The 23,901-nt window shown below is 42.0% G+C and overlaps 2 protein-coding genes across 3 annotated transcripts; one reads left to right on the top strand and one right to left on the bottom strand.

The window, feature by feature from the left end:
• Window positions 1-1,081: 1,081 nt before the first annotated feature.
• pcgf6 (polycomb group ring finger 6) lies at window positions 1,082-11,128 on the top strand. 2 transcript variants are annotated; one of them, XM_019882225.1, is made up of 10 exons: window positions 1,082-1,355; window positions 3,617-3,716; window positions 6,207-6,303; window positions 6,434-6,489; window positions 7,067-7,126; window positions 7,653-7,770; window positions 8,106-8,133; window positions 9,053-9,151; window positions 9,774-9,860; window positions 10,583-11,128. In XM_019882225.1, exons 1-10 carry the CDS (start codon window positions 1,281-1,283, stop codon window positions 10,631-10,633), a joined length of 771 nt encoding a protein of 256 aa, XP_019737784.1. In that variant the 5' UTR covers window positions 1,082-1,280; the 3' UTR covers window positions 10,634-11,128. The 2 variants fall into 2 exon arrangements, with proteins under 2 accessions (XP_019737784.1, XP_019737785.1); XM_019882226.1 differs by lacking the exon at window positions 1,082-1,355 and adding an exon at window positions 1,710-2,536.
• A 175-nt stretch (window positions 11,129-11,303) lies between these two features.
• LOC109523218 (alpha-internexin-like) lies at window positions 11,304-18,539 on the bottom strand. Its single transcript, XM_019882224.1, has 5 exons — window positions 17,872-18,539; window positions 15,533-15,763; window positions 14,050-14,577; window positions 13,024-13,148; window positions 11,304-12,150 (listed from the first exon to the last, which is right to left on the bottom strand). The coding sequence occupies exons 1-5, from the start codon at window positions 18,265-18,267 to the stop codon at window positions 11,964-11,966; spliced, it is 1,467 nt and encodes a 488-aa protein (XP_019737783.1). The 5' UTR covers window positions 18,268-18,539; the 3' UTR covers window positions 11,304-11,963.
• Window positions 18,540-23,901: the final 5,362 nt, after the last annotated feature.

Below are 23,901 nucleotides of genomic sequence, written 5' to 3'. Positions count from 1 at the left end.
CGTTTGCGGCGCAGCACCGATGTAAATTTGCACGTGTGAACGCTACAATTTGCTCCAGAGCAAATGCTCGTTTGCGAGGGGGGAGTAGCCTCGCTACGCATGAGAAGAGTTGATTACGTACGGCGAGAATGCATTGCTTTCGTGCTCTGTCGCACTTCCGTCATGTGTTTATTTAATAATGACACAAGACAAGGCTGGTAACAGTAGCAAAGCACCTCTTGGGTTATACCATCTCAACTAGAACGGGGGGGGGATAGTCTCCAAACGTCATCTTTCCTTTTGTAGGAGACTGGACTGTCTCGGAGTTGTTTGTGTAGTTTGTTCCTTTGTTGTGTGTTCACAACCCCCGTGCCCATTAGAATTTATTTCGTGATTTCCTCTCTTGATTTTTCTGTTTGGCGCATTACATTTTTGCTTTTCTGAGTGTCATTGAAGTCATCGTTGAGTTACGTTATCGGGGGTCGGTCACTCTCGAGCAGAAGGCACGGAGACCGAGAAGGAGAAGGACGTGGCTGTACAGTAGTTGCTTGAGTTGTGTATACGTTGAAAAAAGAACCAACACGACAACTCATTTGTTTTCTGTCGTTTTGCTCCGCTGCAGAAACTGCCGTGTGAACGCAAGTGGAGCTGCACCGATGCTGCGCCGGTGCTGCCACGCTCAGCGGCGTTGTACGTGTGAACGCTCCACAGAAATTGCTCCGGTGTAAACTATATCGCAACAAAATATATCGGTGCGGCGCCGGATCAAATGTGTGCCGTGTGAACACCCCGAGTGTGTGTGTGCACGCGTGATGCAGCTGTGCACAGAAGGTTGGCCTGAACAAATGAACCGGCACTCAGGCTGTACAGAGCAGAGCAGGTGTGCCTTACAGTCCATGATGGAATCCCACTGAAGGGACAGAGACTCGTCATACCTTCAACCATGAGAAACGACGTTCTCGCCAAACTGCACGAAGGTGTTTAAGATTGTATGACTGTGTCTTATGTGTTGCGTTGTATTATTTTGTCATTTTATGTTAACTGTTCTGTTGATGGCGGCGCAGGTACCCACAGTGGCTCCTCTCTCTCCTGTGGTGAAGAAAGAAATTTCATCTGTGTTGTATGTTGCACATAGAGCACATTTGACAATAAAGTTGACTTGATCACCAAGGCATGGTAAAGCGTCGACAGCGGTTGCGGTGGTCGGTATGGTGGCCTGGGCTGAGCCAGCAGCTAAACAAGTTGATTCTGGACCGCTGCCGGAGAGATGGAACCACTGATTTGCTGTACCCAGGCCGACCATGGGAGAATTTAGGAGCAGATTTGTTCGTCCTCGGAAGCAAGACCAACTTGCTGGTTGTGGACTACATGTCAAGGTACATGGAGATAGCTCCGCTGGCCGCCACAAAGTTGAATGAGGTTGAACTATGCACACCATGGGATCCCAGACCTTTTGGTTTTATGTATTTACTTATTTATACATTTGAGGATGTTGGACAGTTAAGAATTCACCATTCACATTCAATCTTATGTTGGCCAATAGATATCAGAACTGCATAAATGGAATCCAACTGATATATGTACAAAATGTGTGTGTGTCTGTGCAGTATCTATATTCATCTATATGTATTAATAGCGCAAATTAAAATTATACCGATAATGGATGGATTTTGTTTTTGAAAACAATACAAGCACCAACACATTAGGGGGGGCTTGGCCAAGCAGCGTGTGCGTGTTTTTTTTTTTTTTTGAGGGGGTGGGGGCCTGCTGCGTATTCTGAAGGCCTGAATTTTCGTCCGCCAGACGTCTCTTCCGGCGCAACTCGACTGCACGTGGTTTCCAAATTCTCGAAAGACAATTCGCAGGCTGGGTCCTTCGACGCCTTCAAAGGATCCTCCTTATGTCACCTTCGTGGACCTCATTAACCGAATTCGGACGGGCTTTACAGGAATTTGGACACCGCGTACGGTCGGGTCGTGCCGGAACTGACGTCACATAATCGAAAACGCGGCCGTCGTATAGGCCAGGCTCTGAATTTGGACACAGCAACACACACACTTTATTCTGAAAACTACAGACCGGAAGCGCTACTCTCACTGCTCACTGAGATGCTGAGAAGAGAAGACCGCGAACACAAGTCACAATAGGAAGTACACGTGTTGACTTTTACTCCGCGACTTTTTTCTCCTTCTTCTTCTTCTCCTCGTAACTCCATGTTATCCCATTAATGTAACACATTAAACGACCGAGACACACGCTTTGCATGCTTTTGAGGTGATTTACTAACTCCAGCCTTCCACGTGCAATTGACTGCGTTTGGATAACTTGAATCTCAAGTAGCAGTACAAAGCTGGCGGGCTACACCTACGTCAAACTAAACGTAGTTTTAACCTTACGTTTTACTGATCGACTCATTTTTCTTACTTGCGGTACCTTAACAACGCTCAGTAGGCATTGTTATTTTGTGGGTGGTGTGGGTCGCCGATTTTTGGGAATGTCAACCTCTCCATGTGGTAACACCAGACATGGGTTCTCGGGCAGCGATTCAGAAGACGAGGTAACTACTGTTACACACTGCAAGTCATCAACTAGCTCTTGTTCTTTTGAGTTCAGCAATAGGTTTAAAAGTATACATTGCTACTTAAAGATTTGTGGCAGTGCAACATCGTTTATAAATGGGCACGAACAGTCCTGAATATGATCAAAAGTGTTATTTTTACCTAATGTTTCTAGGATCTTTCGAGGCCATTAAGTTGAACATAATTCACGATTGTTTCATCCTTAATGATCGATGCATACTTTAATGTATAGCTGCAGACTATTTTACCCTACCAGACATATAATGCATTTTAAAAAATTCTGCATCATGTTAAGGAATTCCAAGGTGTCATGTCAGAAGATGCCTGTGAAATGTTTTCGTCCGAATACTCCCAAGGATAAAAAAATATCACACTTTCCAAATTCAATTTCTTGTTTTAGGTCGACTAAGAGCGCGGCACTGTGAGTGACTGGACACTAAGCCTCATATGCTGACCTGCATCATTTGATGCACATATTTACATCACATAATATTAGTTGGTCCAATTCCATCCATCCATTTTCTAATCCGCTTATCCTCACAAAGGTCGCAGGTGTGTTGGAACCTATCCGAGCTGTCTTCAGGCAGTCACTGTACACTCCGAATGGGTTGCCAGCCAATCGCAGGGCACACATAAACCAACAACCATTTGCGCTTACACTCATACCTAAGGACAATTTAGAGTGTTCCATTAACCTGCCATGCAAGTTTTTGGAATGTGGGAGGAAACTGGAGTACCCAGAGAAAACCCACCCAGGCATGGGGGCAGCAAACTGCACACAGGAAGGCCAGAGCCAGAATCAAACCATGCACTGTGAGGTGGACGTGCTAACCAGTCGGCTACCGTGTCGCCAATTTTCTCTTTTTAAGTCGAGGTATTAAAAGTGTGTTCACTTTTTCTGTCATTTTCTGGGGGACGATTGATTTTCCCTCATGGCTGTACCAAATTCAAATGATGGATCAATTGGAGACACCGAATGATCAGGGTTGACAGCAACAAACCGAGTTGACTGATGATGTAACATTTGATTTGATACATTTTCATTTTGGTATCCGTAGCCGAAGCTTGCCATCAATCAGTTCTACCCTTACATCCGATGTGGCCTATGCTGCGGCTTCCTCATTGATGCCACCACCATCACAGAGTGTTTACACACATGTAAGTAGGTCCAAAAGTCTGCACTCAAAATTATAATTACAGTGATAATTTTACAGTTTACCACCAGCGAGTCCCAGGGACTCGCTGATCAGAAAACTGAGTCCCATTATACATTTAGAGAGTCCCAAATTTCGAATTCTGAAATGGTCTACTTATTCAATTGCATATGATAATAACACAAACAACAACATATACATACAATTATAAACAAATGCTGCAAAAATGTAAATAATTCAGTAGCAGGCCTGAGGATTTTGGAAATTCACGGTAACCGTTTTTCAGTTCCGTCGGATTACCCAATGGGAAACCACGGAAACTAATTTTGGGTTCCGTAAACGTTCATCATGGGAACCCATTTTTCTATTTTGACTGATTTTCATAATCAAGAATTCTGAAACTGAAAAGTATGTTTCAAGGGTAAATGTTTGAAAACTATGCATTAACAATGAACATTACATCAGCAGCTGTGTACTCAAGGTTTATTCAAAAAAAATTAATGGATCAAAATATGATGTACTCATATGGCATCATGAATACAGCATACCATAAAATCAGAGTATTTTTTCCAATTTCACACTGCAAAGATTAATTCACTGGTAATCATTAATACAGGTAAGTATTGATGTGGCTTGACATCCTCTTCCCAAGACGATGCATGTGTAATCTACTATCAATTTGACGAAAGAATCAAACACACGTCATCATTAGTTCTGTAAATTGAGAGATTCGTAGTTTTGTAGTAGATAGGTCTACTTTAAAAATGGGCAAAAGGAGAGATGGAATCCTTTGAAGGGAGCTTTTTATTTTCCCCCGTCTGCACCTCCGCACGAACGAACGAGAACACACCTCCTTCCTGGTAACACAAAACACTTCCTGGTGTCCTTAACCAATCAGATAATACAACTACCAACAGTTAACATTAGCATTACTACACCTTGTGACGAATGTTTTATTCATAAAGTTACCATGCTACAACCAGTAAATTACAGAATAACCAATACTGTTTCATCACATTTTTCATAGCGATTAGCCTATAGATCTAATGACCAACTTGCCTCGTAATCGTGCCTCCCGTCGTATCTCGCTCTCGCGTTCTGTGCATACATCACAGGGGAGTTTAGTGATACGCCCGTCGGACGATTCATACGAAAAATCAGACTGGCATTCCCATTTCTTAAATGTCGTAATGAGTAGACCTTTGTGAGTTTTTTTCGCCGCTATCTCAAACTTTCATCCGCGCGATTCCTCAGTTTGCGGACTAAAATAGCAACCCGCATTCGCACATAACGTTATGTGTTACGCCCCTCCCCCCCACACTGAAAACAAAACAAAAAGAAAGTAAATTGGAAGAAACACTCACACGTCTACTCTAGTTGTATTATACCATAGGTGTCAAACTCAGGTCCTGGAGGGCCGCTGTCCTGCATGTTTTCCAAGTCTGCCTTTTGCAACACACCTGATTCAAATGATCAGATCATCAGCAAGCTCTGCGGAAGCCTGGCATCGAACCTGTTCATTTGAATCAGGTGTGTTGCAACAGGGAGACTTGGAAAACATGCAGGACAGCGGCCCTCCAGGACCTGAGTTTGACACCTATGACGTAGAGTCACAACTCGTGTGCGGTGACTTTTATGGTTAAACGATTTTTCCGTACCGTCAAAATGACGCTACGGAAACGACACGCTACCGGTAACGACGTTACCGTGAAATCCTCAGGCCTGCCGTATTTTTTATTTTTATTATTTTTTTGACTGAGAAATTTCCTTGCGTCCCAAAAACGCACATTATTTGGAACTGTGCGTCCCGCGGGAAAATTATGCGTCTAGGACGCGGGGCGCAGAGGTAACGAGATGGCTGATAATTTATAGCTTGACTTTGTCGTCTTGGTCAAGTTGTGTTAATATTTTGTAAGTAATGTCACAGTGCTCAGCCCAGTGTTTTGTAAACTGGGGGATTTGAAAATGAATGAATAATGGTAATAATTGTAATTTAGCATTACAATAATCATCTTGGCAAAAGAACTTCTAGAGACCATTGGGAGGGGGGGGGGGGGGGGATTGGGCAATACCAATGCCTAAATGAGGACAACAGTCACACAAATGCAGGTGGTCTTCTAAGATGTTTGCTCAGCACTTTATGGACACACAGACATTCTTAAACTGAAGTAATGCTTGCATGTCCATGATGGTTGACCTTTTCAATCAGATTGTTTGATCCTAGTACAAGTGGATACACTAACCATTCATCAATATTTGAAATAAATGCATTTAACACAAATGAATGCCTTTCAGTTAAAGTCATTGTTCTGTCACAATTTAAAGTCATCTGTATTCACTGTCGGTAATGATACAGGATATCATTAGATCTTTTGTTCCGATTGTTTGGTATATGGTCGATTTATGATATGCTCGTAGTAACACGTATCGTCAGGTTTCAAAGTTGACAATCATGGCTGTATCTAACTTGGCTCTTTTTTTTGTCTTTCCTTAGTTTGCAAAAGTTGCATCGTGAAGCATTTTTTCTACAGCAACAGGTGTCCATCATGCACCATTATAGTCCACCAAACACAACCCCTTTACAACATAAGGTATTTGTTTCTTGCCATTGTAATATTTGCCCGTATTCATTATTGTATGCATTAAATATTGGTACAATAGTTTGACATATCACTGTTCAATTATGTGAATTACCTTTTGTTGTTAAAAATCTTCTGACAGGCCCGACAGACAACTGCAGGATATTGTGTACAAAATGATTCCTTTCCTGGAGGAGGGTAAGCATACTGCACACAACTCTGAAAAACACAGGTGCAATAATTTACTCTATTTTTTATTTGTATATTCAGGATGCACCAAAAAGAAAATTCTTGTCCGAAACTGAAACTGAGGACACCAAGGGCAAAAACCAAAACAAAAAAAAACACAGAATACCTAAAAGACCGGAAAACAAATCCTCAGCTCGATCATTTTCTGCCCTTTGCCAAATGTGTCTTAGTGTGAGCTCTCTGGTTCCTTTGAGGCAATGCACATTCTTTCACAGCTGCCAGAAAGGCAGTCCTCAGCAGCCAACTAGTCTTAACCCCGAGCTCCGAAGGATTGCGCCACGATGACTGGGACGTCACGGGCACTGCCAGGCAGAGACCGGGGTTTCGCAATCGTTTGCCCACCCAGAGTACTTTCATTTTGTTGCTTGCATCATCACAAAATCCAATTTTGGCCTTGTTTTCATGACAAGGCTTTGAGTTGAAAACCCAAAATGTACTTTTTTCTTTTTCGAACAAAAAGTTTTGATGCACCCCTACTGTACAGTTTCGAATTTCTGACCTAAGCTTTGTATGTTTCAAACTGCAGTTGAAAGAGAGCAAATGTGCAACTTCTACAAAAAGCGAGGGCTGGCGATACCCAAATCAGGTAACGTTTTTTCCATAAATGCTAATAACACAGGACACAAAACAATACAAATGAGTGAACCCCGGTGACGAAATGACGGGAACAACTAAATAGTGGAGCTGTTTAAGACAGCTGCCAACTCAGGGTGCCTTGTTGGGGAAAAAAACTGTTAAAAATGTTTTTAGTATGACATCGAAACAACTGCTTCTGAAAGAAAATTCAAGGTTTTCTAACAAATCTGTTGAGGTGTACTAATTTGGAGCACAGTATATTCGAGGTCATGGTATATTTTCAGTTGGTATCAATTGTATATTACTGTAGTAATAGTGACAATCGAGAAATCCCTGGATGTGTTTGCCACCAGGTTACACGAGCGGCTATAATTACACATTACAAATGTCATTCTTACATCAACTGGCCACATAATTGATTGATAATACAGTAAGATTCAGTACAAAATCTGTATCAAAAATATGATTAAAATACTTTGTATAATCACGTTTGATCGCGAAAGCAGTCACAATGTTCTTGTCTTTCTGTGTGACAGTGGTGGTCTCCACTGCAACTCCTGTGGTGTTGAAAAGGCAAAAGAAGGACTCAACGCCTCAGTGTGTGCTCAACATTCCACCTGAGCTGGATGTGTCACTGTTGCTGGATTTTGTTGGGTGAGTCTCCTTGACTTGCTTCGGAAGCACTGTCGTTCAAGTCACTCATTGTCATTCTCAGGTCTGTGTTTTTTTTTTCCTTGAGTGAGAACGGACTCCAATTCAAGCCTAAAAATGATAAGATTGCTTTAAGTTGTTTATAGAAAAATGTCTTTGAAATTCTACTTGTCACAATTTTGCAAGTCAACCGCTGTCACCGCGCACATTGTAGGTTAGGTTGGAGGTTCCGCTCTCATTTATGGCGTAGGTAAAGTTGCGCAGAAGTGCTAGCAGATGTTTCTGATGCTGGCTTATACGATGAGCCAAGCATGTATTGACTGTAATTTCTGTTTCAGGGCTGAAGAGGGGATAAACAGTTACAAGGTAATTGCTTTCCATCTTCAGGGCTTTTTCAGAGGATTCTGGTCAGCGTTGACTTGCAATTCACACTACGATTTGCAGGGGGGGAAAACACAATACACGGTGGCAACACCTGACAAAATGTGCCCCACTCCTAATACAGTAATCCCTCGTTTATCGCGGTTAATGGGGACCAAAACCACCCGCAATAAACGAAACTCCGCGAAGTAGCGTCCAATTAATTTTTTTTTAAAGTCCACAAACGGTCCGCGAGAAGCTGCAAAACAACAGCGAGTCACATAGAGCAACATATACAGTACTGTTCTCCATGTATATGTAAAAAAAAAATATATATATATATATATTATTATTATTTTTTTTTTTTATGTTTGAAAAAATCCGCAATGCACTGAACCCGCGATAAACGAACCACGAAGTAGCGAGGGATCACTGTATAACGATCTTACTGTCTGCAGTGTCAGCTTTTCACCAACAGAGAGTGCTAATAGACTGAAAAGATCATGAGGGGTTTAGATAAGAGTACAATGGACTTATGCTGCCTGCAAATGTCTGTGTGAATGGCATAAAATAGTGCCATCAATGCTTCAGGGGAGAAAAAAAATTGGGGTCGACCATTAGTTGTGGCCAACTCGCTCAATTTTTTTCCTCGAGCCATGGTTGTCACACAAAACAAGCCACACTCAGTCTCCACTGAAATTACGGTGATGTTTTTCATGTGTTCGTTTTCTTATATGTCAGTAACGGTAATTATGATTTTACTACTGTGTTAGCGCAGGTGATAGGTCGATTGGCGTGCTCTGCCTCGGGTACCAATTCGGGTTCGTCGCCGCCATAGGAACAGACGTGTTGTAAACTGAGGGCCCCCTGTACAACTTTATGAAACATGTTAATTTGTAGTCTGTTGTACTTCATTGCTGTCCAGCCACTAGAGAGGCCCTATGTGCGTGTGTCAGGTGAGGCCACCATTCGCCATGTGGAGCTATTCATTAGGAAGAAGATGGAGCTCAGCCCAACTTGCCAGGTGAGTCGCCAAACTCGCTTAACGAGCTTAATCAGTCAGCAGAGTCTTCTTGATCCTGGTTGTTTCGGAAGAGGTCAGCGCAGAATCTACTTGACTGTCACATGCATACAGAGCAGTGTGACGTCATAGCAGAGCTTTAGAGGATGGGGCCCGTTATTGTTCAGTCATGCGATTGAACTTTTCGACAGGAAGTCGAAAACGGCATCTCATGTCCTGAACAATTATGCTTACCGCGACAATTCCAATGATATTAAAGTACTTCTTAACAAAGCCGTGACATAGAATCAGACAGGCTGAGTTTTATCTCTACCTTTCAATTAAGTGACACCAACAAAGAGCCACTATTTCTTATTTGAGTTTAGCTCAAAGGTTGGGTTGCTTAAAAAGCATTGCGTGATTAGGTTCACACCGAGCCCAAGTCTATCGTTTGTATTCTGTCGCACCTGATCATGATTAGCATCTTATTTTAATTTCCTGGCCTCAGTGCAACCTGCTGTGATAAATGTAAGGAGAATGGAGGAAGACCAACCCAAGGCATTTTAATAAATTGTGTAGAAGTGTGGAAGCACTTTTTTCTTTATTTATTTATTTATTTATTTTTTAACCATTCTGTGTCTTGTAGGTAGACGTGGTTTGTGGAGATCATCTCCTGGATCAGTATCAGTCACTGAAAGATGTCCAGAATTTTGTGGGATCAGAGGCCTTGCAGGTAAGCACCACTATTTTTCTTATTATTTATAGATAATTTTGTGGCTTTTTTTCTGTGAAGTGTCGGCATAGATTTCCACGCTATTTCAATATACCATTGCTGGTTACACTGCCAAGCATAGCAAAATAAACGTACGTGCTAACGTTGTGCTTTTTCTCCTTCACCTCTGAGAGTGCCGCTTTATGTTTCATATTCTCCACTCGGCAACAGCCATTTATGAATCTGCTGTCATCAGCCTTTAAAATATGTCTCATCATTGTGGCAAATAGACTTTTGCTGAGACTTTCTACGAATTGGAAATGGATTAAAAAGAGTCAAAAGTAGCTCTCGAGTATTCCTGTGAGTAATGTTGGATGATGCAGGGTAACAAAACTAGGGCTCAGTGATATATTTATCGTATCAATATCTAGATGTGAATATTTAGTGTATTAATATTGAAAATGTTCACACTTTGACTGCATGTACAGCTCAGGCCACCCAACCACCGACCTCCTTTCAAGTTTGCCGTTGATCGACAGTTAAAGCCAGCCAATGACAATCATCGTCAGTCGTCAGCAAAACGGGCATCCGTCAGTGACAGAGTGACAAATATTCTGTCAAGACTGACAGAATGCCCTCCTCTGCTACTCAGTCTACATTTAGTCGGCTATTTATAGGTTACAGAAGAAACACGCATTATTCACGCTTATCCTAAAAGATACATTCTTTTCATGTGTCCTTAGGATGGTCTGCTGGTGCTGCACTTTGGTCTGGTCCTGTCCTGTCTGTCTTGAAAGGAAAGAACGGAATGATTCATAGTGTTTCACACCTCCTGTAAGGCAGAATACCTGCAAAATGACTGGAGAAAGTTACTCGGGACAGCAATATGAATTTTATTGAGACTTTTTTTCAGGGCATTTCTACTACTGTGCTTACTGGACACAAAGTCCCACCATTCTCCATAAGTGGGAGCATGGTTTGAGCCCAAAGGAGTCAGGGTGCTTTTGGGGAATAGGAGCAGAGCAGAAAAGCGTCTGCCTCCATCCAGAGCCAAAGACGTCTCAATCTAACTATTGTTCCAGGTACAGGGTCAGAAAGGTGCTTTTTTTTTTTTTTTTTTTTTCCGGCAACCGATGAGCTCAGTTTTTTTTAAATTTTGTACATTATTTGGGATAAGACATGATAAAGGTGAAATTGACTTCTGTGAAAGACGACTGTCATCAGATTTAATGAAATGATTGGTGTCAGTGCGACTGCTTTGAATAAAAGAATTTCAGTACTTTTTAACTGATGAATGTTCTTCATGCCTCTATACTTAAACAGTCATGTAAATCATCGTGCTGCCAATTTCAGAAAAGTTGTTATGCATTGCAATATATCAGTGGGGAGAAGGTAGGCACAGATCTTGCAATTGTCTCATTCATCACACGAGAGAACAGACAGAACCGTTGGGTTTTTTTTGGGTTTTTTTTTAATTCTTTCAATCATTCCGTGCAAATGAATCGCACAGTGAGCAGGGAGGCCTAAACCTCAATGAAATGCAGTCGTCTAGCTATGGTGTAGATTTACAGCATATTTATAGGCACTACCCATCATTTTCTGAAATCAAGATTGATGTTAACCGAAAGTACCGCACTAGTCACACACACAATCTGGTTTGCTAACATTCAAGAAAAAGCATTAGCCTGAAAATTTAAGTGATAAGCAAACAAAAGCATATTTTAGTATATGAATACGGTTTAAGTTAGCCAACACACTTTGACACAGATGACTAGAATTCTAGCACATTGTTACTGTTTTTTCAGTTGTAACATACAATGCCCCATAATCGGTTAACGTCATCTGGTTTACATCTTGATGCAAGCTTCCATTTGAAAAATATTTAGAGTCCAAAAATGTTCTACATGTTTCAGACTTGTGCACTATGGAAAGAACGAATTCACTTATAGCCTGACTTGTGTTTTGAGATTGAAATGTTCCAAATTAAAATGATCTCTCCAGAAAAATTACATTTACATAGGACACGATGTCTGGGCTCCTCTTTTTGTGCATACACAGTACTGACTAGAACTTTAGAAATGCAGTACAAGCTATTTGTCTCCCTTCCTGCCTGCGTCCATGACTTCAGTTGTTGGAATTGATGTCTGCTTCGTCCTTCTCCTCCTCCTTGCCGCTTTCCTTCTTGGCTCCGTCTTTGTCTCGCTGGCTGCTTCTTGATGATCCGGTTGAGGCTCGGGCCTGGTAGCTGTAACTGGCGGCTCCGAAAGACATCCCTGAGTTAAAGTGAGTCTCTTCGCCTTCCAGCAGCTTCCTTGTTGGTTGAAAGGACATATATATTAAAGTAACAGTATGGAATTAATTGTACATATTTATTCACATTATATATATATATATATTTTAATAACCTTTCAGATGTACCATCTCGGGCTTGCTAGCCGGCTTTGAGTGACGTCTTTATTTTTCCATCCTGATTGGTTTCATTGTGCTATTAAAGCGGCAGTGCGTAGCTTCGGAAGGCCCTATAGCACGGTGTCAAAAGTCAAGGCGCGGGGGCCAGATCCGGCCCTCCACGTCATTTTATGTGGCCCGCGGGAGCAAATCATGTGTGTCAACTTTCATGATTCTTGCTGAAATCTGTACCGAAATGTCAAATTGTCATGGGTAATAAATAACATTGAGATTTTGCACCGGCCCTCCAAGAGAAGCCGTAACTCCGAAGTGGCCCGCGACAAAAAGTGAGTTTGACACCCCTGCCCTACAGGCTGGAATTCTGCATTCCAACAGCATAGGTGTGCCTTTGCTGTGACTTAGACTATGCCCGTTATGTCGAGTGTCATCAAACAGTCGCTCGCCAGGAAAGTGTAGACCGATTCCATCGCATGAACATTTTCACGGCCAGTCCATCCAGTTTGACACGATTGAAACAAACAATAGCTGCCTGTCAACGGCAGTGAAAGGGTTAAAAACAACAACAACAAAACAAGTGGACTATTTGACTCTCATCATTATCTGTTATGAACTTTGTCATTTGATTAATGTACAGGGCAGCCAGTCATACACCTGATTCTGACCTTGTGGTCATGCTTTAGGCAAATTTATTTTAGTCACATATACTAGTTACAATACCGATAATGATTATGGTCATGACAATCTTGAGACATCATATCGTTTCATGTCCGCCCACCTGTATGCAGCTATCTCGATGTCCAATGCCATCTTGACATTGAGCAAGTCCTGATATTCTCTCAGGTGCTGGGCCATCTCCCCCTTGAGGTTCCTCAGCTCAGTATCCAGGTGGCCAATCGTGTCCTGTTCGAAGAAGTCAAGCATTGTGATGAAACGAAAGTCATTGAACGGTCACACGGTTAAAGGGTTACTTTTGTCTTTTAAACGACAAGCATAACCTTTGAGGCTTACTTCGTTTGAACTTCCCTAAATAGCCGCTGAAAACAGATGGCCTTCCTGTATCCAATTTAGCGGCAGTCCGGGTTAATCTCGATACACAGGATCAGTTCACTAAGAACTTTCGCTGTCTAAGCCCAAGTGACTTCCACACTAAAGCAGTTTTATTTGGAGTTTGTCATGCCGTCCGCGAATGTTCATGCACCCGGATGGAACAGCTTGAGATCAAGTCGTGATTAAATTTTAATTCATTTCTGGAGCACAATATTGTCCTTTTTCAGGCAATATTTTAGATACAATCATTTGTTTCACTAAGAAATCTGAATACATTATGTATTCTGAATTTATTGGAAGACAAGAGCAATTTGGACCCGGGACTAAACATGAGGTGATCATCTCAAAAAGGTGAGCATGAATATGTCATAGGTTAGATTTCGCCAGCTAGTTTCTGCTCAACTTGGCTGTGACATTGACAAGTTGGGGCCACCTTGAAGGATGCTCTTACCTAATGGACCTCAAGCTGTGACATAATTGATGAGTTTGAACTGCTCAATCCTATTAGTTGGAGACAATCGCAACCTTCACTGCTGTGCTGCTGCATGGTCAGGTTCAAGTGACACCGGGAACACCGGCCCGCCGCTATTTATTGTGTTGAACTTAAATCACCCGAGTGCGTGAACAAACACGGAGGAATACTTAAAAAAAGGTGTTTTGGAAAGTTTGTGTGTTTTAGTAAGTTGAAATGTGTTTAAAGTGGGAGGTTTTGGAATGTATCGCACGATTAACGGGAGTTCACTGTATTGCGCACCTGCAATGCTGTGACTTCAGAATTGTGAGCATCCTCCATCTCTGTGGTCTGCCTTTCCAGAGACTCGTTGGCACCCCTCAGAGTCTCGATCTCCAGAGTCTTGGCCTGCAGCTGCCTCCTGAACTCATTCATCTCCTCCCTGCTGGCCCGCATGGCCTCGTTGCTCCTGGTGGCCTGTTCGCTCAGGCTGGCGAACTTCCCCTTGTACCACTCCTCAGCCGACTGCAGGTTTTTGGAGGCGATGGACTCGTACTGGTTGCGGATCTCTTTCAGAGCTGAGGTGAGGTCGGGTTTGGAGAGTTCCATTTCCACGGAGACCTGCTGTGCTTCCATCAGGCTGCTCAGCTCCTGGATTTCCTCATCGTGGACTTTGTTCAGGAAGGAGATTTCATCCATCAGCGATTCCACTCGACGCTCCAGATCCAGACGAATGGCTGCCGCGTCATCCACATCCTTCCGGAAGGACCGCAAGGTTTGTTCTGTCTCTTCACGCACAGTCAACTCCTCCTGATACTTGACAGTGAGTTTCTAAAATGGAGACCCCCCCCCAAAAAAATGGACAAATGTGATGCAGTAAATAATGAATTTCGATGTCCAGTCCTTAAAACTGAAAGGGAAACATTTTATTTAAAAATGTATTTGTTGGTTATATGTATTAATTTGTCTGTAGCGTTCTGTACAGCCGAACTGTATCATACTGAGTGCTGTTCCTAATATTTTTGAGTAGCTCATATAACTAATTGTATTCACCATATTATTTGACAAATCTGGGTTCGAAAAAAAAAATGCAAAATACAGCCACAATATTAAAATGAAATGAATTCTGTTCTGGGCGGCACGGTGGGTGACTGATTAGCTCGCCGGCCCCCCAGTGCAGAGGTGGAGGGTTTGATTCCGGCCCGGGCCTTCTTGTGTTGAGTTTGCTTGTTACCCCCGTGCCTGCGTGGCTTTTCTCCGGGTACTCTGGTTTCCTCCCACATTCCAAAAACATGCGTTGCAGGTCAATAGAACACTCAAAATTGTCCCTAGGTGTGAGTGTGAGCACAAATGGTTGTTTGTCTATGTGTGCCCTGCAATTGGCTGGCAGCCAATTCAGGGTGTACTCCGCCTGCTGCCCGAAGACAGTTGGGATAGGCTCCAGCATGCCCCGTGACCCTTGTGAGGATAAGCGGATTAGAAAATGGATGGATGGATGGAACATTTTTCTTTGGATACAAACAGACCATATCGTAATCGGGTAATTATATGCTCGAAAAACTTTGAGGTAGATTGGGTTAAAGAAACTACAAAAGGGGATGATTTCAGTCTATAGGTCTATCTAAAATCTATCATTTTAATCATCATCGTATTGAAAACATTGATTCCATCATATTTTGAGTGCATTCCTTTCGTTATGACTTTCATCTTGTACTGTATTAACAGCGTGGCTCAAAGACTCCTCCTTGTCATTTGATGGTACAGACGGTCATGGTTCCTTTCATACCTGCAGTTCATCTTCCATGTTGTTTCTCTCAATCAGGATGCGGTTCTTGTCCCTGTTTAGGTCCTCCAACTGGGCCCGTAAGTCCCTCATCTCCTGCTGGTAGAGTTGATTGGCCCGAGACGGCTCACTCTGCCTCTGCCGCAGCGTCACCAGCTCGGCCTCCAGTACTTTATTCTGCTGCTCCAGGTGTCTGACTTTGTCAATGAACATGGCGAAGCGATCATTCAGACCCTACGCAACAAAAACAAATGCCTCATTGGTACCAGCTGCTGGTCTTTTGCATTGTTCTACGTTAACCTTAACCTGTTTAAGATGTTGGGTAGCCTGCAGGCTAATAATTGCTACTTTTTACCTGTTTTTGTTGACCTTGCTGACATTTTCTCGGTACATTATGTTAAGGGATGCCCTAAAATGGGGATTTGCTTTTCTGTAGGGGGGACCATTAAAAGAGATGTGGTTAAACCATATTAAATTGGTCGTTGGTCTCAAAACAGTATTGTGTTTTCAGGTACAGTAGGAGCATCCCTGCTGGTGGTTTGAATGCAGATGATGAAGGACTGAAGCAAGAAAATATTAGGGGCAGTCAAGCCTTTGTGATAGTTTTGTTGGTAGTGTCACTGATGTGCTGTTCAGACTTTTCTAATGTAAAGTGTGTCTTGGCTGAATAAAGGTTGGGAATCACGAGACTGTGCAAATATGTAATGTGGCAAATAAGTGCATTTTATTGGACATGGTTGTTTTCTGTATGTGGATATTCACTTTTTGAGTTTTCACAATGGGCTGAAGTAATGAGGTGCAAATACTTTGTTACTATGGTTGAGAATATTTTTCATGTATCTGTACTTTAGCTGGGTATTCGTTTTTGTGATATATATTTTTTTACTTTTACTCCCTGCACCTGAAAACAGATTATCACAAAGAGACAACAAATAGGCTGCTTACTTTTTTCTATCTCCACGGATGATGACACGACTTAAAAGGGAAAGGCAAAATCCACTGCACTTTAGACTTTGCTGGTGTTACCAGATTGAGAAAATTGGGACAGCAGTGACAGGGAGGAACGTGAACCAAGGAGCAATAACGATGACAAAATATTCAGAGAAACAAGATATTCCCCTTGCGCCTTTTTTAAATACCGTACATTTGTGATGAGTCTCGTCTACTCGAAATGTTTGTAGTGAAATTGTCTTGTGTCAGTCTAAAACGTACCATCACCTGGCATTCAAAAATTCCTCATCTAATTCGAAAAAAAAAAAGTATTTTTTTTCAATTATCAGTTAACACCGTCAAAAATGTTTTAAATTTTTCAAATCAGAGATGCAAGTAAACTACAAAAGATTAATTAATTCCAAAACTAATTCCAAAATCTATCACTTTGCCCCCCTAAAGGACATCAGGTTTTCATAATATCCTCCTGACTACCAGGAAAAAAAATGTTGTCCAATCACATTTATTTTGACATTCCCCAATCTATGTGAAGTAATTGGACTCCTCCAAAAGAAATTTTTGAAATCCCACTACATTTTTTAAACAGGCTCAAATACGCTTAAAACAACTCAAACAACACTTTAACGTGTTCATAAGAGTCTTATAAATAAAATGCCAACAGCATTTCAAGACAAAATGTGGTCGATAAAAAGTATTACTTTTCCTCTTCCCATAAAAAGTGCTTGCACTGAGGGAAGCCATTTTCTTACTTTTTCTAACCCCTACAAATTTGGTATCATTGGAAAGCACTGAATGTCCTCTTTAGAGTAGCAAAAGGAGTTAATGCGATTGGAGGCACTGGGTGGGAGATATTTAGGTTCACAAATGTCCTCTACAGAGGACAAATTTGAACTACTGGTAGTCAGGAGGATATAATAAAAATAATACATGTACTATAGTAATATGTTGTGTAATGCGATATTAATTCAGGTAGCTTAGCATTTTTGTAAATCACTCCAAAATGTGAGCAAAGCTATGAAAACATGCTTTGATGATAGCGTCTGTAGTGAATTTCCGTCTCATTGCGCGAGCTACGCAAGTTAATGACATTAACGTTAATTATTTCACGTGCGTTTTTTTTCATTGTGCATATGTTATCAAAATTGTTGTTGGTCTAATTGACGGTTTAAAATTTTTTTTGTACATTTCAGAGCATTTAAAAAAAAAGTTTTACTTCAGTACAGAAGTTGAATCAGTATTTTTACTTTTTATTCTTTTTATTTTTAAAATCATCTTACTCTTACTGAAGTACAGTACATGAGTGCTTTTGCTGCCACAATTTGTTATGGAGTCCACATTAACGAAATAAAAACTGAAAAAAATGTCCACCTTTTTTCAATGACGTCACATACCTGCAGCTGCTCTTTTTCGTTGGTACGAATTACTTTGAGTTCATTGTTGACCACTGAAGTCTGGGTCAAGTCGAGGGAGTCCGTGGCCGTAAGAGAGAAGGAGGCCGGAGGTTGGCCCAGCCGTCTGAACATGCCCACGGAAGAGGTGCTGTTTCGGGACACGGCCATGGACCTGAGCCCGGGGGAGACCTGGGGCACGTAACTGCTCATACGAGAGGAGGCGGAGAACCTGGAGGAGTCCCCGAAAATCTTGCGGTAGGAGGACGAAGTGTAGCGGTTTCTGTAGTTCATCTTTGCAGTAAGTTGGAGCTCAAAGTAAGACACTGGCGAGAGATTTGCTGCAGCTTTTGGCTTTTGGCAAACGCGGCTACAGGTGGAGCGAACCATTTTATACATGGGGATTAAATGTCAACAAACAAAATGTGTTGGTCCACGTCATCTGGTGATGAAAACAGCAAAAGTATTTGTACAGCTCCACGATTCCACACTCAAAAACATGAACTGAAACATTTGTTAAAGTTATCTTTATGGTCAGATAAAAATGGAACTGTCCATGGTGAAGCAACTACAGTACTGCAGTAATTTTACAAACTCGTTGTTCGTGGCCCACATCATGGGGACTCTTAATTTGATGTCAAGGCAATACAGGTACATAATGAAAATAACTATACTTTTACAATATATTATAAGATAACCTTTATTTGTCCCACACTGGGGAAATTTGCAGTCTAATTTATATATATATTATTCATTCATTTTCTGAACCGCTTGATCCACACTAGGGTCGCAGGGGGGTGCTGGAGCCTATCGCTGTCTTCGGGCAGTAGGCGGGGGACACCCTGAATCAGTTGCCAGCCAATCGCAGGGCACACAGAAATGAACAACCATTCGCGCCCACACTCACACCTAGGGACAATTTTGAGTGTTCAATCAGCCTGCCATGCACGTTTTTGGAATGTGGGAGAAAACCGGAGTACTCGGAGAAAACCCACGCAAGCACGAGGAGAACATGCAAACTCCACACAGGAAGGCTGGAGCCGAACCCAATATCTCTGCACTGTGAAGTCAACGTGCTAACCACTCGTCTACCGACCTCCCCCCCCCGCCCCCCATATATATATATATATATATATATATATATATATGAAGTTGTATCTTTTTTCAATTTTAATTTGATGATTACTTTGTTTTTTACATGTTCGCAATACATACCTGTCAACTTTTCGGAGCGCCAACCTCTATAAACTACCAAAAAAAATCCTAATAAAGAGCAAAAAATCCTTATAACATACCAAAGCATTTTATATGTCAAAATAACGGCAGAAAAAAACCCACGAAATATGAATGATATATTTGTTTCCTTGTAGAACTGGCTTGTACACTACCGAAGTATGCAATGAATACTCTGCTGTTTTCAGCTAGGAACCACGTGATTTACTGGAAAGTTACCGGAAATGAAAGCATTCGAGTAGACTAGCACCATTCTGGGCAAAAGCAAACGGAACTACCTGTTAGGGAAAAAAAAAACCCGGAATTTTTCAGAATCCGTATGATTTGTGCGATATGGCCATATACGTAAGATTCACCACAAAATCCGTATGAACTATGGCTAAACCGTATGAGTTGACAGGATGGCAATAAAAACAATCAATCAACCATCGTGTCGTATTACTATTTATTTTCGTGTGGTTGCAGTTCCATCTGATTGCCAATGGAGGTCAGTACACATCAAAAGTTTTTCAGCCTCTCTGGTTTCATGGCTGCTGTTGGAGCCATGAATGAGACCGAGTGAATCGTCATGCAAATGTCTGACAATATGATTGAGGGACAGAAAAGTTGTGAATAAAGGTTGATGAAAACTGGCTTCTGCAATCGCCCTCATTTATTCTATTTCACTTGCTGAAAATGTTCGCGTAGTGTGTTGTTGAATAAAGTATGTGACTTGAATAGTTAGTCCTTTATGAAGCGATCAAGTGCAGCAAGTTACGTACTAATTTCATACTAATACAGTAGTACAATAGGTCATCCTTAATACTGAATGTGCACACACACTGTGACTGTCTAAGACTCCAGAACCACCCCCAAGTCGCTGTGGCGTCCCCCGAAACCGCGCACAGTCAGACTGTGGGGGATGGTTGGCTGTGCAGCGTGACAGCTCACTGCCGTGGCGGCTACCGTTTGTGCGTTATTGGCCACCGCCGCCGTGTAGGACTGTAGGCGGAGACACGACGCTGTGACTCAGCTGTGAGTCACCATGCAACGTGCCTGCCTGCCACACGCAGCGAATATTACTGTGACTCCTGCTGCGTTTAGGTGCAGTTGGACGCAAAGCAAGTACCCTTTGCTCTGAATTAGCTGAATCAGCCTGTTCCATAAGTGGTAGAGGCCGTGGAAAGACTCATGAACAATGTCTCGTCTAGGCACGTGGGCTACTAGTACGCTTTTTGTCCACACTTGTAATTCAGTGTACTACTAAAACGACCAGGGGGCATTAGCAGAGCGTCTGTTGTACTAGCAAAATGTTTCTACCACTAGTGCCATTTTTGGCCTATTCGTGCAGTATGTTTCGGATGTCAGGGACATGGTTAAATGTTCAAATTCTGTCATATAAAGCAATTATTCAATACTGTATCCTTGTTATCCAGCATAATGCTTGAATACGGACGCATTCTGTTCACATTTGAAATGACTATACAAATAAGTGAAATGAGAAATGTCATATTTTGTGGACTATAAGCCACTTCCATTTTTTTCCATCCTTTTAACCCTGCCGCTTTAAATATGACACATTTTATTTCAGAATTTTTACACCATCAATAGATTTACAAATTGTCTCGTCAAGTCTGATGAAGACAAATACCGAATGTGTCGCAGTGGACCAATGAAAGTTGTCCTTATTTCATTGGCGGATTACAGCGCTTTGGAGCATACCGCCACCTACTGTACAAGAAGTGCGAAGCGTTTCCCTATGTAGTTAATGCAGTCCACTCAAGCAATCCCACCAACAAACAACACGAGACAGGCGGGGCGTGTTGCTGTCAGTTGTTAGTGAAACGAAAGTCCAAAAGTGAAGGACTTAAAGGTCCGTCGGTACTTGATGATCACGCCGATAGATGCATGTCCAATTCCCTCAACTGCGTAGTACATCATTGTTTTTAAGTTTCTCATCCTTCGTCAGTGTTGGGGGAAGAGTGGCCTCCTCTTCCCCGCGTGTTCATTGAATTTCGGATGAGGAGAATGTTGGTAATCCAAATAAAGGCTGGAGGCGATGTACAGTTCCTTCGAAGGGTTTTAATTTATTTTCTGCAGTTTACGAATCGATTCGGGCTCCTGAGGGGTCCAGATTTGAATCAGGAAGTGTAGAAGAAACACATTCATGAGATTATATAGAGACAATATGATAATGAGAGGCCGGGAGGTACGCCTCTTATGCAAATCCCGGAAACAAAGAAAGTAACATGACATCTGACCCGGCGTGGCTGTAAGAAGTTGGGAGTGGTGAGGTGAGACCAAACCACCACTACCCACCATTTGGTGTGATGGCAAGTTCCAGAACCCCCGCTGTGCATACATCCTGAGATAAGAGGTCTTCCCAGAGGGGCTTAACAGCGATCAGGGACCGACCCAAGGTGCGGGGGCACAACAGAAGAGACACTTGGGGGGCCGTTAATCAACCAAGGAGGAAGAAGATAAACTTTAACACTACATATGTTGTTTTAAGTGTGCAAACAGATGTTCAGGAAAGAGACTGAGATCAATAGTACTCATAGCAAAGCGCAGTCCCTCAATAGCTGCAACACAGATACTTGAGATAACAGTTCCTCTTTTGATGCTGACATGTCCTCTGGAGGGGTCATAAAAGTAGTGGGGGTGAGGGGGTACCAAAGGTGATTGTAATCACAGTAAGCAGGAAATACCTTCAACAGCATTCTACATTGTTTCTTTCAAATCCAGCTAACAGAGAGGAATCATATCTTAACATCAGCAAGACGTGCGTCTGTCAATCTCTGCTGAAGGCGTGGAGAACCGTGGCTAATAAAGGGAAGTGGCAATTATTTACACATTTGTTTTTATTGCAAAATATAGCTGTTGGCTTTTAATCAGGGGGCGCTTTACAGTCTGAAAATTACGTTTCGTTTATAGTTTTTTTAAATGAAAAACTGAAAATTGGCTTGTGCATATGTAATCACATCCTTGGTTATGAAGCCCCTAAAAAGTTCAGATGCAATTAATTACCTTCACAAGTCACTAGTCACATAATTAGTGAAATTAGGTCCACATCGTGCTTTCAAGTACATCCACAGTTTTTCCCAGAGGCTGCAACAGCAAGTGGCACCACTAAGGGAACACAGCCGTGAAGATTCTCCAGGTAAATTAGGGGAAAGGTTGGTGAGGAGTTTTGTTATTACTGTCAGTCTTATCTCAAATGTCTTCTGTGGCCAACAGGCTCATGCCAATATTTCAGTTGCATTATGGTAATTGGAGTGGAGCGAGCACGCCTGCCCCACAGTGAAGAGGTTGCAGGTTTGAATCTTGATTCAGCCCCTCGTGTGTGTTGCTTGCATGTTCACCCTGTGCCTGCACGGGTGACCCTCATGACCAAAAGCAGGATAGAAAATTTATGGAAATGCGGCAATATAATAGAACAGGACTGGCTGTTTTTTTTGCAAAGTGGGAAAGTGTTCAATGTCTTTTATAGTGCCATAACTTCATTGATATCGCAAGCATTTTCAGTCCCACAATTTTCTGAATTTGACTTGACGAATCTGCTACATCCTGGCCAGGGATTGCCATAGCCACCACATGTCACTCTGTGGCTACCCCCAATCAAGTAAATAACATTCAATTGTTACTATGAACATCAAAACAAAATCATTCGTTTTTTTTTCACCACAGCAAGCAAATAACATGGCCGAGAATTATTTCTTTATTAGACCATCCAGTCATAAAATAAAATGCAGACATTTACCAATCTTGCACACACATTCATAATACAAGCAGGAAAGAACCAATGTAAAAAGCAACATTTAGAATTGTGATGAATTCAGAGACATTTGTGTTATTATGCGTTTTTGGAATGATTTGAATGAATGAGCCATTGATCGTAGTTTACAAAATGGCATCACTATCTCTGACAGTTGATCACTCTGATCAGCTGTTAGATCGCGTGCATGAGAGTGAAGTCGACTTTGAGATGAACCACTTAATAGAGAATGGCATAAGCTTGGAAATTTACCTGAGAAATTTTTTGATTTTGACTTCTTCCTGCTTGAATATGTGTGTGATGAGTATTGTTTTAGATATGTGTGAATTTTCATTTCATGAACCCTCTCTTTGGAATGACCTCCCGCCAAACATACGGCAAGCCCCCTCGCTGCCCATCTTTAAAACTCCCCTCAAAACTCATTTGTATTCTTTGTCCATTGACTCGGCATGACTCAGACTTGATCTTAGTTTTACTGTTTTGTGCCTTCTACCGCTTTTCTTATTAATTTATTGTTTTATTGCTGTATATATGATATTTGCTCCATGTACAGCACTTTGTATACAGCGATGGCTGTTTTAAAGTGCTCTATAAATACAGTTGAGCTGAGTTGAGGTTACGCACGATGGGTTTGTGATGCCTAGACGGGATCATCGCTGTGCCCTGAAAGTGAGCAAGATGCGCGTGTACGGAATTGATTTATGCGGGAATGGGGGAATATTCCCCCAAATGAAATGCCGGGTGGGCATATATTGACTCTATACGAAGTCCAAGTAAGTGCAAGGACAAAAAAAAGTGCATCTCGAACGTCTCATCACCTGTCCGGCAATCATGAATCTGCCACCATTCTTAGAGTGTATGATGTCACTCGTATGACATTGGGTGGAATCTTTCCAGTGGAAAGTCGGTGCCTTTATTTTGAGCTGAGTGTTCACAATCATTCCGCCCCTGGAGGCACTGACCTCCTTTTCATTATTCACACTGCCAGCACCTCTTGCTCCTTTTTCCCTCATTTGGCTTTTGTCGTGTTTTTCCATCCTCAGTGA

The sequence above is a fragment of the Hippocampus comes genome, unplaced genomic scaffold (genome assembly GCF_001891065.2).
Source record: "Hippocampus comes isolate QL1 unplaced genomic scaffold, H_comes_QL1_v1.1 scaffold36, whole genome shotgun sequence".
In the NCBI taxonomy this organism is placed as follows: domain Eukaryota; kingdom Metazoa; phylum Chordata; class Actinopteri; order Syngnathiformes; family Syngnathidae; genus Hippocampus; species Hippocampus comes.
Note: the sequence above shows the minus strand (reverse complement) of the source record. Positions and strands in the feature narration are given on the sequence as shown.

Bases quoted from the DNA above. Each gene is read 5' to 3' on its own strand.
- pcgf6 (XM_019882225.1), top strand. From the start codon at position 1,281: ATGGGAGAATTTAGGAGCAGATTTGTTCGTCCTCGGAAGCAAGACCAA. The intron at 8,134-9,052 runs GTAATTGCTTTC...ATTGCTGTCCAG, and splicing joins AGGGGATAAACAGTTACAAG to CCACTAGAGAGGCCCTATGT. The intron at 9,861-10,582 runs GTAAGCACCACT...ATGTGTCCTTAG, and splicing joins TGGGATCAGAGGCCTTGCAG to GATGGTCTGCTGGTGCTGCA.
- LOC109523218 (XM_019882224.1), bottom strand. From the start codon at position 18,267: ATGTATAAAATGGTTCGCTCCACCTGTAGCCGCGTTTGCCAAAAGCCA. The intron at 13,149-14,049 runs GTGCGCAATACA...TTCTTCGAACAG, and splicing joins CTGAAGTCACAGCATTGCAG to GACACGATTGGCCACCTGGA. The intron at 12,151-13,023 runs GTGGGCGGACAT...TCAACCAACAAG, and splicing joins ATCGAGATAGCTGCATACAG to GAAGCTGCTGGAAGGCGAAG.